Raw genomic sequence first — 13,958 nt, forward strand, 5'->3', positions numbered from 1 at the left:
TGGTTTTTTGTAAAAAAAAAAGTTTCGATTAAATATCAAATATCTTCACTCCCCCTCCCCGAATCTTCTTCAAATATAAAATTGTGCTCCAGATTCAGACCCATGCACCGTAACTCTCGAACTAGCAATCGGAAAGATTCTGGAACCGTATTGGGTTTATGAACGGGTTTCCCGGTCGTAATAGCACTAGGTACTTTGTAACGAGCTTGAATATGATCTGATTTAATTGTAAGCATCTCTTGCAGCGTGTGAGATACACCAAGACCCTCCAAAGCCCAAACTTCCATTTCTCCAACTCGTTGTCCCCCCCGTCTAGATCTCCCCTTGAGGGGTTGTTGCGTAACAAGCGCATAGGGCCCGTTGGATCGTGCATGAATTTTATCATCAACCTGATGAATCAATTTCATTATATAGGCCTTTCCGATCGTAATTGGTTGCTCGAAAGGATCACCCGTTCGTCCGTCGATCAATCGACTCTTTCCGGGATGTTCGGGCTCAAATAACCATGGATTACGAGTCCCGGTACTCGCGTCACAAAGCTCTGAAAATACTAGTTTTCTAGAAGCCTCCCGCTCATATCTTTCATCAAAAGGTACTATCCGGTAATGGGTTTTCAGAAATTCCCCAGCTAACCCGAGCAAACACTCAAAAATCTATCCTACATTCATTCATGAAGGTACTCCTAAGGGACTTAATATCATATCGACTGGTGTACCATCTTGTAAATAAGGCATATCCTGTCTGGGTAAGATCTTTGACACAATACCTTTATTTCCATGCCTACCAGCTATCTTATCACCTACTTGTATCTTACGTTTCTATAAGATATATATATGAATAACCTCTGAATCATTCGTAGTATCGTCTTCGGGATAAACCCACCTAACGTCAGTGACTCGACCTCTTCCACCAATAGGGACTTTCAGACAACTCTCTCTTGCGTTAACTAATTGAATACCAGAAATGGCTTGTGACAATCTTCCTTCTGGAGCACGTAATGAATCCGCCCCCTCCTGTGGCGTCGGTTTACCCACCAAAACATCCCCTGCTTCTACCCAAGATCCCGACTCTACAAGCCCATTATTGTCCAAATGTCGAAGTGCATAACTATCTAATTGAGGTATTTCCTTAGTAACTCTTTCAGGACCCTGGTTTGTTGCACAAACTTCAACTTCATGTCTCTCAATGTGAAAAGATGTAAAAATATCTTCGTATATCGAACGTTCACTAATCAATACTGCATCTTCAGAATTGTATCCCTCCCAAGGCATATAGGCTACTAAGATATTTCTACCTAAAGCTGATTCTCCCCCAACGGTTGCTGCTCCATCCGCTACAACTTCTCCGCCTTTCAAGAGTTCTCCTGGCATAACCGTAGACTTTTGGTGTATACAGGTATTGTTATTAGAACGTTCATAAATTCGTAATTTGGTATCTGTAGTGTTTAAACCTTCTTCATCGCTCTCTTCATCGGTCGTAGATAGTGTAATTCTATTACCATCAATATATTGAATCCATCCTTCTCGTTCAGATACAGTTGCACCTCCAGAATCCGAGGCTACTTAACCTTCTAACCCAGTCCCTACAATACATCTTTCAGGCTTAAAGAGTGGAACCGCTTGACGTTGCATAGTAGAACCCATCAAGGCGCAATTTGCGTCATTATGCTCAATGAATGGAATAAGAGAAGCTCCGATAGAAAAATATTGTAGAGGATGAATGCTTCGGAAATCGACTTGCTCCCATAGAACGCTTAAAAACTCTTGTCGATACCGAACCGGTATAACTTCTCTTTCTCTAATCCTCCATTCCGATATTAATAGATTTCCAGTTGCTACTCGATAATAATCATCCTCAGCGGGGGATAAATCAATTAATTGTTCTTCCTCAGCCGATTCGGACATTTTAAGATAAGGGCTCTGCAAGGATCCAGAATTGCTAACTTTTGCCTGAATAGCTAATGATGAGATGAGGCCAGCATTCATGCCTTCGGATGTTTCGATCGGGCATATACGCCCATAATGACTAAAATGAATATCTCGAGCTTAAAAACTAGCGGTTCGCCGTGTCAACCCCCCGGGACCTAAAGAACTTAATCTTCGTTTATGAACCATTTCTGATAGTGGATTGGTCTGATCCAAAAATTGTGATAAGGGATGTGAACCGAAAAACTCTTTGGAAGTTGCTATTACTGGGACAGACGTTACTAATCCTCTGGGAGTTAATAGACGTTTACGCCTAACGGCTCTACGAAGATTTTATCGGATCGGATTCTCCAAACGGTTTAAGGCCAATTTCATTTGTTCCTGTAACAGATCCGCCACAGATCGAACACGTCGATTTTTTAGATGATCTATGTCATCAAGGTTACCCATACCATAGCTTATTTCGATTGAATGATCCGCGGCTGCTAATACGTCTTGGGGTAATAGAAAATGTTCCGTTTCGGGTACATCCAGAGCTAGCTTGATGTTTAAGTTTCGTCGACCAACCCGTCCTAATTCACATCTATGCTGGAAAAATCTCTTTTGTAATTCCTTGAATATAGATTCTGAAAATGCTATATCTACGTCTGTAGCAGAGTATAGGTGTTTGTAAAGTTCCACTATAGCATCCTCTGATGATTCAATAGCCCCTTTTTGTTTCTTCAAGATATTTGAAAAAATCTTAGGGTAACGGACATTCTGTAAAATATCTCTTCTGCTTAACCCCATAGCTATTAATAAGATCAGAATGGATACTTTTCGTTTCTTGCTGATACGAACCCATATCCTGTCTTTCTTATCCATCTCTGATTTAAATCTTCCTCCCCGATCCGAGATTACGGTGCTAGTATATGCAGAGACTCCTTTTTGATCCGATTCGCGGTTGTAATAGATACCAGGACTTCTCAGTATTTGATTAATCAAAACTCTAGCAATTCCATTAATGATGAACGTCCCTTGAGAATTCATCCAAGGAATGGATCCGAGGCGTACAGCCTCTTCTTCCACTACTCCGTCTCTGTTCCGAGTCAATTAGGCTGGTACATATGGATCGGATGAATATGTAACACATTGATACGCAGCATCTCTCTCTTCGACTGAAGGTTCTGTCAATTGATACTGTTCACTAATAGATCAGGATTCAACTTCCTTATCTGTATCTTCAATTTTCGGAAAGTTCTTAAGTTCTTCAAGCAATCTTTCGTGAACGAAACGGTTAAATCCTTCGAATTGAATTCGTGCAAGTTCTGGCAGTACAGGCGTGTTTCTATCTCCTCCTAATATTACACCGAGATTCATTCTCAAGCAAAACTATATCAATTAGATTTCTTTTCCTTTCTTTCTAGCCCTATAAAAGACAAAGAGGTTAAAGGAAAAGAGAAGAAAAAAAGGGAGGGTGGGGAGTCACGGATATCTTTTACAGGAACTTTTTGTACCAGGTGTTAGATTATGAAAGTAGGCTGTAAGGGGTCTGCGCAACTCGAACCCCATGAACCTACATCTTCATAAAAATAATTCTATGACGAATTAAGAGCTCACGTATCCAAAATTTTTGTGACGATTCAAAAATATTTAATGACTCGCAGCAAACAAAGACAAACTCCGCAAGTATATTATATCAATAATTTTGATTGCTAGGGAAGCGTGAAAGAATAGATGGGTGGTTTTTTTTATTCCCAGCCGGTGGCAACCTCGGCACTATTAATGATTCACCGATTGAATCTGAATCTACGGGAAGCTACTTACTAGGAAAATGGGGGGGGTTGGGGGATAGTTCCAAGTTATACCAAAGGAGTTTCAGATAAATGGATAAATCTTGTTTCCTTTCCACGCAAGTCCTCGTAACAGATTAATAGAAGTCTGAACGATTTATTTCTAGAAATAGAAATGGGAGGTATATTGGGATTTTGAGGACAATAGAGGCATGGGAAGAGTGTAGGGGTGGACGAAGGGGAATTCTGTAGATGGGGCGGCGCATACGGTAAGGGTTAATCCACGAAAACTGGAAGAATAGCCGCGGTAAATTAACTACCAGAAGCAAAAAAAAACCAGAAGCAAAAAAAACCAGAAGCAAAAAAATGATGAAAGGTTTTTGTTTAGTCAATTCAATAACCAATTATTGGGTTAACTTATTGATTTGTTAAGCAGATATTCAAAGAATATCGTCTTGATGGAATCCTCATATGTAATAGAAACAAGCACTGGGTGGTTATAGCGCAAGGATCTCCATCGATGTCCTATGTTTCACGGGATTGAAATAGTCTCGCCCCCCACCATTGTATCTATGATTTAGATAAGTTAGATAGATGCCTAAAGATTAGGTTTGAATTTTTGATAAATTTATTTCATCTTCATCAATTTTTTTTTTTTTAACCTAAAAAAAGATCGTTGACTTTGAAGCAGCCGCTAGATAAAATCTAATTACTTCCTGGGATTGTAGTTCAATTGGTTAGAGCACCGCCCTGTCAAGGCGGAAGTTGCGGGTTCGAGACCCGTCAATCCCGATAAATCCTAATTCTAGTGAAATGCTTTAGGGTTTCAGTTGCGATATTAACGAGATAAACGACGCCACAAATGAATCTATGGTCTCAGACTTGGGTCGAGCTGGATTCGAACCAGCGTAGGCGCCGCCAGCGGATTTACAGTCCGCCCCCATTAACCACTCGAGCATCGACCCACAGATTATGGGACATTTCAGTTTCAAAAGTAGGGTTACCGGTTGGTTCGCGGTTGCATCCCGATAATTGAGTCGGACCCCTAGTTTGAGTACAAACCGATAAGATAATAAGAAGAATCTTTCTAGTACGATCGCGAGGTTCTTGCAAAAGGAATACCCCCAGGGGAATTCGAATCCCCGTCGCCTCCTTGAAAGAGAGATGTCCTAGGCCTCTAGACGATGGGGGCCTGATCACCCCTTAAAATCATAGAGTATTCTCTACTAATCGTCAATTCAATTTATCTCTCGAAACAATAGAGAAGTAACAAGACTCAAATCTTTTTTTTTTATTCTCCAACCTATTAAATTAGACTAATCATTTGAGGGGGTTTCTAATACCCCTTACCAGATTGCATCAGCGGATTGATCGATCCAAAGAGAAAGGGTCAGGGGTAGGTTATTGCCGCGAGGAAGAGAGGAATCGGGTATTCTCGAGATTTCATTTCATGATATACTATGTAATCGATATTGAAAATTCAACTTTAATACTCCCTTATCTTTGATTAATTGGAGATACTTTATTCGGTCGACCCGACTAAACTAATTAGAAATAGATGGTTCATAATAGAGCCCAAGAGTTTTTATTTCCCAATGGGACCACTCAAGCTATTCCTCAATTGATTTGAACTATTAATACGGAAGTCAATATTCTTGCGTTCGTAGCCACTGCACTTTTCATCCTAATCCCTACAGCTTTTCCACTCATTCTTTACATTCAAACGGTCGCTCAAAATAATTAGTTCGAGGATCAATCTCTTAATCCTCAGTGTACAGAAGCGAGTAGGGAAACATAGAAGGATTGTTTGTTGCAGGATAAAGAATGAGGCTGGTATTCCGGACGAGACAATAATACGCAATATAGTTGTTAGTAATAAATTACTGGTCCCTACGCTCCTTCCTGATTAATCTTCTTCAGTCCCTTTTCTTTCAATCGGAATCTTTATTTTTTATCTATCTATTTATCTATATCTCAATCTATTATCTGCGAATAGATAAATAGATAGAATTCACGGATATTGATAAATCAAATTTAGCGATAGGTATCTTTTTGTATGCCCCTACAAAAAGCGAACCCCAGGGATCCTATCCTAGAGGTGTTATCTCAAGTGTACTTGTCAAAAGTATCTCTCATTCTCAACATATCTTTATGCAAAAGATCCGGAACTTGAAGCAGTAGCAGAAATAGTAGGTTAGGTTTGGAGATAGAAAAAAGGGATCCATGATTAAATTGATTCAATATGGTTCTTCAACATTCGAGAACTAACGGGAAGAGTAAAAATAGGGATTCCAAGACGTTACCTTTTTGTGACATCTATTTGATTCTAACTTATTTCCTCTGGAAAATAAATATAGATATACATGTGTATGTGTGGACGACGGAGCTAAAGATAGATCTAAGGATTCTTGTATTCCACACACAATGGAATGTAGAACAGGGTATATCAGGTATATAAAGAACAAACCACATTGGAACAAGAAAAATAGACAGATAGATTTACCCATCTATCTATTTCGATCCAGATGCATGGGGGATAGCCAGCTATTCATTAGCTCAATCCGGCAAGAGATAATCCAGGAAGTTCGATTAGAAGCACTAACGTGACCTATAAGTGAAGAATAATATTCTGATAATTACCCACATCGCTTAAGTCACAACGAGACAAAATAATCACATATAGTTTTTAGGTGGGGTGGGGGGGGGTGCCAGCCATCTAACCTAAAAAATCTCAGCTTATCCCACCCAATATTGTGATTATGATTATTTCTTTACCCCATTATGTCGAAGCATTCTCATCTTTCAGGGTTGTCGTCTGAATCCCATCCTACCATCGTCTGAAATACTTCCAGGTGGAACTGGAACACATATCATTTTTAATAATTTAGATTCGTAGATTCGTAGATTCGTAGAATGACCATATTAATACATTTAGAAAGAGTAACCAGCGGATACTTTACAGGGAGAAACTTCTGTGGCTGGATCCTCCCGAACGAAAACATTTCTACATAGATTGAAGGTAAAGAGAGAGATTATTTCTCTCTCGAAGACAGGGTAGGAGAGTATCTCATACTATATATGTTTCCCACTGAGAAAAGGATTCTGGGGCAGGGATAACACGAATCGTTGGTACTGTTACAACGATTGGCATTCCCCGAATCAGACTATGAGAGAAATGGTTAACCGTTTGTTATAACCCACTTCTTCCCCAAACTGCAGGTGAGAGGGAGAATGTAGAAATCACCGTCGGGGCAGCCCAAGCTATACTAACTAGATCCGTAATTATAGTTCCTATCCCTTCAACTCTCTTGAGATTTACTAATTATTGAATATTTATGAGTCCAAATACGAGTCCGGGCTTAGAGACATACCGTGCGTGAAAATTACACTCCTATTCAATAGGATACCCCAATAACAAAAGATAGTGAGGATGTATATATTTTTTTTTTTAATGTTACCAAATATCTATTTCAAAATCTTGATGATTCAGACCTTTAACTCATAAACCGATGATATACTATTATTGGGATTGCTTATATGTGACGCATCGATATACATTTAACGTGATAGGCTATAATAGACTATAGAGCATCTCTATTTGTATCCGGTTTCGGCGCAACAAACAATCCCTGAAAAAAAAAAAATATCAATATAAACATTGATATATTCATCAAAGCTTGGATCAGGCGACACCCAGATTCGAACTGGGGAATGAAGGATTTGCAATCCTCCGTCTTACCGCTTGACTATATCGCCCTTACCTAACTATCTGCGACAGATCTCAATTCAAGAAGAAACCTTCTTGATACGGAATACTTGATAGCAAGTAGTTACTGATGAGTATACTATGGAACAGAAACATTAGCAAGTTGCTTATTCCCCTATACTATTTACCTACCTAATCTATCTATTACTGACTAGATTACTCCGCTTTACTCCATCCCCTGACAGCAACTCAATTAATTGAGATTTCATAAAGAAATTGGGCCGGATTGGCCGGCCTTTCCACACGGTTCATTATCTTTCAACCAAATTACCAATACAGTCATCTTTCCACCCTTTTCCTTGTTTTTTTTTTAGGGGGGGGGAGGGGTGGATAATTCCAATCAAATCAATTAATACTGTCGTTGAACCCCCTTGCGCGTTTTTTGAAAGAATCACTTGATCCATCCGCACTGGGATGCCTCTCTATAGGGTATGATCGGAGTTCTTAAGATTCAGAATATAAAAGAACCGCCCCCCCGGATAGGGAAACAAAAAATAAATTAATAATTCCTGCAATGATTGATTCTTAATGCGTCATTTCGCGTATATAGCAGACTCCTTAGTGATTTGATAGGCGGATAGCGGGAATCGAACCCGCGTCATCTCCTTGGCAAGGAGACATTTTACCATTCAACTATATCCGCACAACCTGTTACCGCATTCTACACCACATCACGTACTTAATGTATAGTAATTCTACAGATTGACATATCTAGCTTATTCATTAGACCCCGATCCTTAATGAATTTATTACGGGCGAGAGGACCCCCCCCCCCCCCCCACCCCCTTCGTAACAGTGAATTACGAGAAGAGGAACCGAAGCATCGAATTATTGAGAAATAAAGGAGTTGGGTATACCTACTGAAAAAACTAATCCGATCCATAATGAAGCCCCCGAAAAGACAATATTTTTATTGCTGGACCAACCGCCGGGGGAGGCGAACGCGACAGGTACACCAACAACTAGTAGAAATGAGGTAGCAATTAATGCGAATAAAGCCAACTGGAAAGCGATAGTCATAATTCTGATTCCCTCCATATCAGGAATGGGTTATTTGTACCATCCAATCCCCATCCGGTGAGATTTTCACTGTACCAGGTATTTGAGGGAGAACCAAAACCTTTCTAGTACTCCAGAATCTAATGTCACTGAATCTATCAATGAGTCGTCGCATGAAAGTGAAAATCTCGCCATTCGGAATGATCATCCACAGCAACTCCGCGATCAATGATCAATCTTATGAGATTCCTCCCACTCTATATCTTTCACAGTAGAGGTGGATCTTGATACAATACATATGTCTTGAGATTGATAAGATTCCTACTTCACCTAAAGTAGATGATTAATACTTTCGATTACTGGGTAAGGAATCCGCCTCTCCAGGAGAGATGGTCGAGTGGTTCATGGCTCCAGTCTTGAAAACTGGCATGGTGTCGAAACGCCATCGAGGGTTCGAATCCCTCTCTCTCCTACTATTGGCTTAATACCAACAAATATTCAGGGACGAAATAACTAAGATATATAAATGGTCTAAAAGAATTATTGATTAAAAGAATCATCCGATAGTATATAGTATACTTCAGGTAATGAAATGAAACCCAGGGATAACTTTTTTTTCTTAGTAATAATTCACTTTCCATCTACTAAAGCGAGCAGTCTGAAAATAGTTTTATTTTGGCATTCGGTTGTGGCTCGAACCCGCATCAATATCTCTCAAGGCTCGAGGGATGGTAGCATATGTGCAAAATGAAATACCGACTAAATACATTTTAGATTGGCACTAGTCCCATCGACTGATTCGCCGGAAAAGTAAAATGATGTTGTCTCAATCTCAATAGTCCACCCCCCACCCCCCCCATAGGGGGGATCCACGCGTTACCGTATGTGACTCACGGGGATTCAAATGATCCTTGAGTTTGCCTATTCTTATCGACATGCCACCCCTACCACCCCAAAATGGGGTATTCGGCAGGAGTATTTCCGTAGACGTAACTAAATAGGCGCGGCTGCTATTGAAGCTTCTGGTTCGTGGTTCTTCATAAATTATTGTTTCGGAAGAATAGACACTATTTGATATCTATCTATCTATTTAGATAGATAGATAGAATCTACCTCGATGTGGTGAATTCACTAACAGGGACGTACATATATCCAGCAGCTATTAACCCACTAGTAGAAGTAGAGAAATATTTTTTTCTCCTCATCATCCCAACAATTCTCCCCCAAGTTTTAATTTTCAATTAAGGGGTGTCATAGAAAGAACGGGTTCGGTATCACGATCAATTCCTTTTTCAAACCCGGCCGCAGCTGCACGAGCCCTTCCCGCGTGCCATAGGTGGCCCACGAAGAAAAAGAATCCTAGAACGAAATGAGAAGTTGCCAACCAACTCCGAGGAGATACATAGTTCACGGCATTGATCTCGGTAGCTACTCCACCCACGGAGTTGAGAGAGCCCAAGGGTGCATGAGTCATATACTCCGCGGATCGTCGCTCCTGCCACGGTTGTATATCCCTCTTTAGCTTACTTAGATCTAAACCATTAGGACCCCTTAAGGGTTCCAACCAAGGAGCGCGAAGGTCCCAAAAACGCATGGTTTCGCCTCCAAATATGATTTCTCCCGTAGGGGAACGCATCAGATATTTACCCAAACCAGTGGGTCCCTGAGCGGAACCTATGTTAGCACCGAGACGTTGGTCCCTGACAAGAAAGGTAAAAGCTTGAGCCTGAGAAGCTTCTGGGCCAGTGGGACCATAGAATTCGCTAGGATATGCTGTGTTGTTGAACCAGACGAAGCAACAAGCGGTGAAACCAAAGATGGCAAGAGCTCCTAAACTGTAGGACGAGTAAGCTTCTCCGGACCATACGAAAGCGCGACGAGCCCAAGCAAATGGTTTCGTTAATATGTGCCAGATTCCCCCGAAAATACAAATAGATCCCAACCAGACATGTCCCCCAATAATATCTTCTAGATTATCCACACTTACGATCCAGCCCTCTCCGCCAAAGGGAGATTTTAGTAGATAACCAAAGATAACGTTCGGGCTTAGGGTAAGATTCGTAATCTTTCTTACATCCCCGCCCCCAGGTGCCCATGTATCATACAAACCTCCAAAATAGAGTGCTTTGAACACTAGGAGGAAGGCACCGACGCCTAATAGTATTAAATGGATACCTAGAATTGTGGTCATCTTATTCTTATCTTTCCATATATAGCCAAAGAACGGAAAGGATTCTTCCAAAGTTTCGGGCCCAATCAGAGCGTGATAGATGCCCCCAAACCCTAGAACTGCGGAAGAGATCAAATGAAGTACTCCGGAAACAAAATAAGGGAAAGTATCTGTGACTTCCCCGCCAGGACCTACCCCCCAACCCAGGGTAGCTAGGTGAGGAAGTAAGATCAACCCTTGTTCATACATAGGTTTTTCCGAAACGAAATGAGCCACTTCAAATAGATTCATAGCTCCGGCCCAAAATACAATCAAACCAGCATGAGCCACGTGGGCACCAAGTAATTTACCAGACAGATTGATGAGTCGGGCGTTACCGGCCCACCAAGCGAAACCTGTGGTTTCTTGATCGCGACCACCCAGAGAGAGGGTTCCATTAAAGAGCGTTTCCACGGGGTAAGACCTCCTCGGGGAATACAAGGTTTTCATGAGGCTGATCCTGAGCCGCCATCCAAGCACGAATACCTTCGTTTAATAGGATGTTCTTTGTGTAAAAAGTCTCAAATTCAGGATCTTCTGCTGCACGAATTTCTTGGGAAACAAAGTCGTACGCGCGTAGATTCGGGGCGAGACCAACTACTCCAATAGCACTCATCCATAAACCGGTCACTGGCACGAATAACGTGAAAAAGTGTAACCAACGTTTGTTAGAGAAAGCGACACCGAATATTTGGGACCAGAAACGATTAGCAGTTACCATTGAATGAGTCTCTTCGGATTGAGTTGGGTTAAACGCGCGGAATGTGTTCGCACCATCACCATCTTCAAATAGAGTGTTTTCCACTGTGGCACCATGAATGGCGCATAAAAGGGCGGCACCAAGAACTCCCGCAACCCCCATCATATGGAATGGGTTTAACGTCCAATTATGAAAACCTTGAAAAAAGAGAATGAATCGAAAGATAGCTGCTACACCGAAACTGGGTGCGAAGAACCGACCGGATTGCCCCAAGGGGTAGATCGAGAATACAGAGACGAAAACGGCAATAGGGGCGGAGAACGCTATTGCGTTGTAGGGACGTAATTGTACGGACCTAGCAAGTTCGAATTGACGTAACATGAAACCTATCAGAGCAAAGGAACCATGAAGAGCAACGAAGGTCCATAGACCTCCTAATTGGCACCAACGGGTGAAATCTCCTTGTGCTTCGGGACCCCATAACAGAAGCAAGGAGTGGGCTAAACTATTAGCAGGAGTAGAAACTGCGGCAGTCGAGAAGTTACAACCTTCTGAGTAGGAACTAGCTAATCCATGAGTATACCACGAGGTAACGAAGGTTGTACCGGTGAACCAACCACCTAAAGCGAAGTAAGCGGTGGGAAAGAGTGATAGACCAGACCAACCTACGAAAACGAAACGATCTCTTCTTAGCCAATCGTCCATACTATCAAATAAATCTTTCGGTTCCTTGGAAGATTTTCCAATGGCGATGGTCATAGTTATTCCCTCACTCAACTCTTCGAACCATTTCTGGGTTCCCTTCTTTCCATTCTATGAAATGGTATAGTTACGTTACTTTGCATAAGATTGAACCATTACATCGTTGTCCCTTCTGGAAAAATCGTTCACCGAAACAGCATACCTCCGGTAGTCATCACACGAGAATGATACTGATAGATCTTTCAGGATTTTTTCGCTTCCTCTCTTTCTTCTTCGTTTTCATTCCATTATTTCTCACTCTTTTTATCTTACCTTTCTCCCTCTTTTTATTTTCCTTCCTCTCTAGTTTTTTGTCTATTCTTCTCCTTATTATTCTTCCTTTTTTCCCATCTAATATTACGTTTTTAATTGTCTCTCCTTTTTCAATCTATCAATATCGACTTAGTCTCGAGACGAAACATTTTGTTACGTAATTCCCCAGAAAGTGGGTAAGCCTTTCTTTTCTTCCGAGATTTCGTCAACCCTTCTGCCGCATCGACGGACCCTAATTTGGGACTCCATCCCAAAGATATTCTTTCTTTCGTCAAACAATCATTGGCATTTATTAGATATTTTCCCGCAGTACCGGTATATTATTCCAACTTTTTTTTTTTTCTTATTTGATTTTTTACTGGTAAAGAGAGAAAAGGGGTTCGAAAAGGAAAAAATCTGTCTCTGAGAATCCGTGAAAGGGTTAGTAGTATAGAGAGTATACGCACGTCTATAGATCCATCTGATCTGTATTTTTATGGTACTCATCTATACTTTAGGAACATCCCAATAATTATTTTACCAATCTCCAATAAAAATTGAAAGCTTTCTGGTCCCGAATTGTGCGAATGGGTAGTGGCCTACCCCGACCTAGCTTCGAATGGAATAGTTGTTAAAAATATCGACATTGAATGAAAGGCCTATACCCCTGCTTCGAGTTCCGATGGCAAAATAATAAATTTTGATTCTTTGAGGAATATAAAAAACAGGAGTCTTAATTATTTAATTAAGGGGGTCGGAAAAATTATTCAATAACTCAATAACTGGAAATTATCTATACAGAAAAAGCGATTATCCAAGATTTTTTAGACTGAATAGAAATCTATTGATACTGAGAATTCATATCGAATTCCCACGCTAGGGGTAACTAAATAATCTATAATATTAGGGATTATATTCATTTGATTCTTCAGTATCGTGGTTAACGATACATTTCCAATTAGGAATCAGGGTGAGAAAAACAATTCAACTGAGAAATCTAATTTGAACGGAGCTAGCCCTGCACCGATTCTAGGATTATCAATTAAATGATTTTTTTATTCCCCCTCAACCTATCAATAATTTTATCGATTCAATTCAGGTTCAATCAAATGGTAAATGGGAGAATCGAAAGATTCTCATTTGATGGGCATTTGGGTGAGTATCAACATTCCACCCCTTTTTGAATAAAAAATGTTTAAGTGTCAGTATCCTCACCATTTTCAGGAAATGAAAGGGACAATATTGTATTGTGCTTTCGCACGCAGATCATACTGATCTGGGTGCTTCTGTCAAAAAGAGACAGCTCGAGTTTGATATTTTGTACAACTATTTGATTAGCCCCTTATCGGATTTGAACCGACGACTTACGCCTTACCATGGCGGTACTCTACCACTGAGTTAAAAGGGCCTACAAATAAATGGTCTAATTGAGGGAAATTCTACGTGGTATACAAAAAAACAAAACTATTTTGTTTGTTCCGTTTTTTATTCTTTCCAGATACTAGAACTTGGTAAAAGAAAATCTTGATTTGAGACGAAGCAAAAGATAGTTGTGTTGATAATTCCTTTTTAGACCCTCTATTCCTATTTTCCT

General features: G+C 40.6%; 6 protein-coding genes and 7 non-coding genes across 13 annotated transcripts, besides 1 other annotated feature; 3 read left to right on the forward strand and 10 right to left on the reverse strand. All coding sequences in view use genetic code 11, as the record gives it.

Annotated features, from left to right (window-relative positions):
* Positions 1–13,958: part of a sequence feature (large single copy region; LSC) that runs on past both edges of the window.
* rpoB (RNA polymerase beta subunit) lies at positions 36–3,284 on the reverse strand. The gene is given in 1 exon segment: positions 36–3,284. A coding segment is annotated over 1 exon segment (3,249 nt).
* Positions 4,416–4,489, forward strand: trnD-GUC. Its single transcript has one exon. It is a non-coding gene; the product is annotated as a tRNA-Asp (tRNA).
* Positions 4,581–4,662, reverse strand: trnY-GUA. Its single transcript has one exon. It is a non-coding gene; the product is annotated as a tRNA-Tyr (tRNA).
* trnE-UUC lies at positions 4,817–4,889 on the reverse strand. Its single transcript has one exon. It is a non-coding gene; the product is annotated as a tRNA-Glu (tRNA).
* Positions 5,337–5,441, forward strand: psbM (photosystem II protein M). Its single transcript is given in 1 exon segment — positions 5,337–5,441. A coding segment is annotated over 1 exon segment (105 nt).
* On the reverse strand, positions 6,888–6,977 carry petN (cytochrome b6/f complex subunit 8). Its single transcript is given in 1 exon segment — positions 6,888–6,977. A coding segment is annotated over 1 exon segment (90 nt).
* Positions 7,382–7,453, reverse strand: trnC-GCA. Its single transcript has one exon. It is a non-coding gene; the product is annotated as a tRNA-Cys (tRNA).
* Positions 8,036–8,106, reverse strand: trnG-GCC. Its single transcript has one exon. It is a non-coding gene; the product is annotated as a tRNA-Gly (tRNA).
* psbZ (photosystem II protein Z) lies at positions 8,292–8,483 on the reverse strand. Its single transcript has one exon. It carries the CDS (start codon positions 8,481–8,483, stop codon positions 8,292–8,294), a length of 192 nt encoding a protein of 63 aa, YP_009490479.1.
* On the forward strand, positions 8,846–8,934 carry trnS-UGA. The gene has a single exon. It is a non-coding gene; the product is annotated as a tRNA-Ser (tRNA).
* Positions 9,700–11,085, reverse strand: psbC (photosystem II CP43 chlorophyll apoprotein). Its single transcript has one exon. The coding sequence runs from the start codon at positions 11,083–11,085 to the stop codon at positions 9,700–9,702; it is 1,386 nt and encodes a 461-aa protein (YP_009490480.1).
* Positions 11,069–12,130, reverse strand: psbD (photosystem II reaction center protein D2). The gene has a single exon. The coding sequence runs from the start codon at positions 12,128–12,130 to the stop codon at positions 11,069–11,071; it is 1,062 nt and encodes a 353-aa protein (YP_009490481.1).
* On the reverse strand, positions 13,701–13,772 carry trnT-GGU. Its single transcript has one exon. It is a non-coding gene; the product is annotated as a tRNA-Thr (tRNA).

Source organism: Cibotium barometz, chloroplast (assembly GCF_041138505.1).
Source record: "Cibotium barometz chloroplast, complete genome".
NCBI classification, from domain to species: Eukaryota; Viridiplantae; Streptophyta; class Polypodiopsida; order Cyatheales; family Cibotiaceae; genus Cibotium; species Cibotium barometz.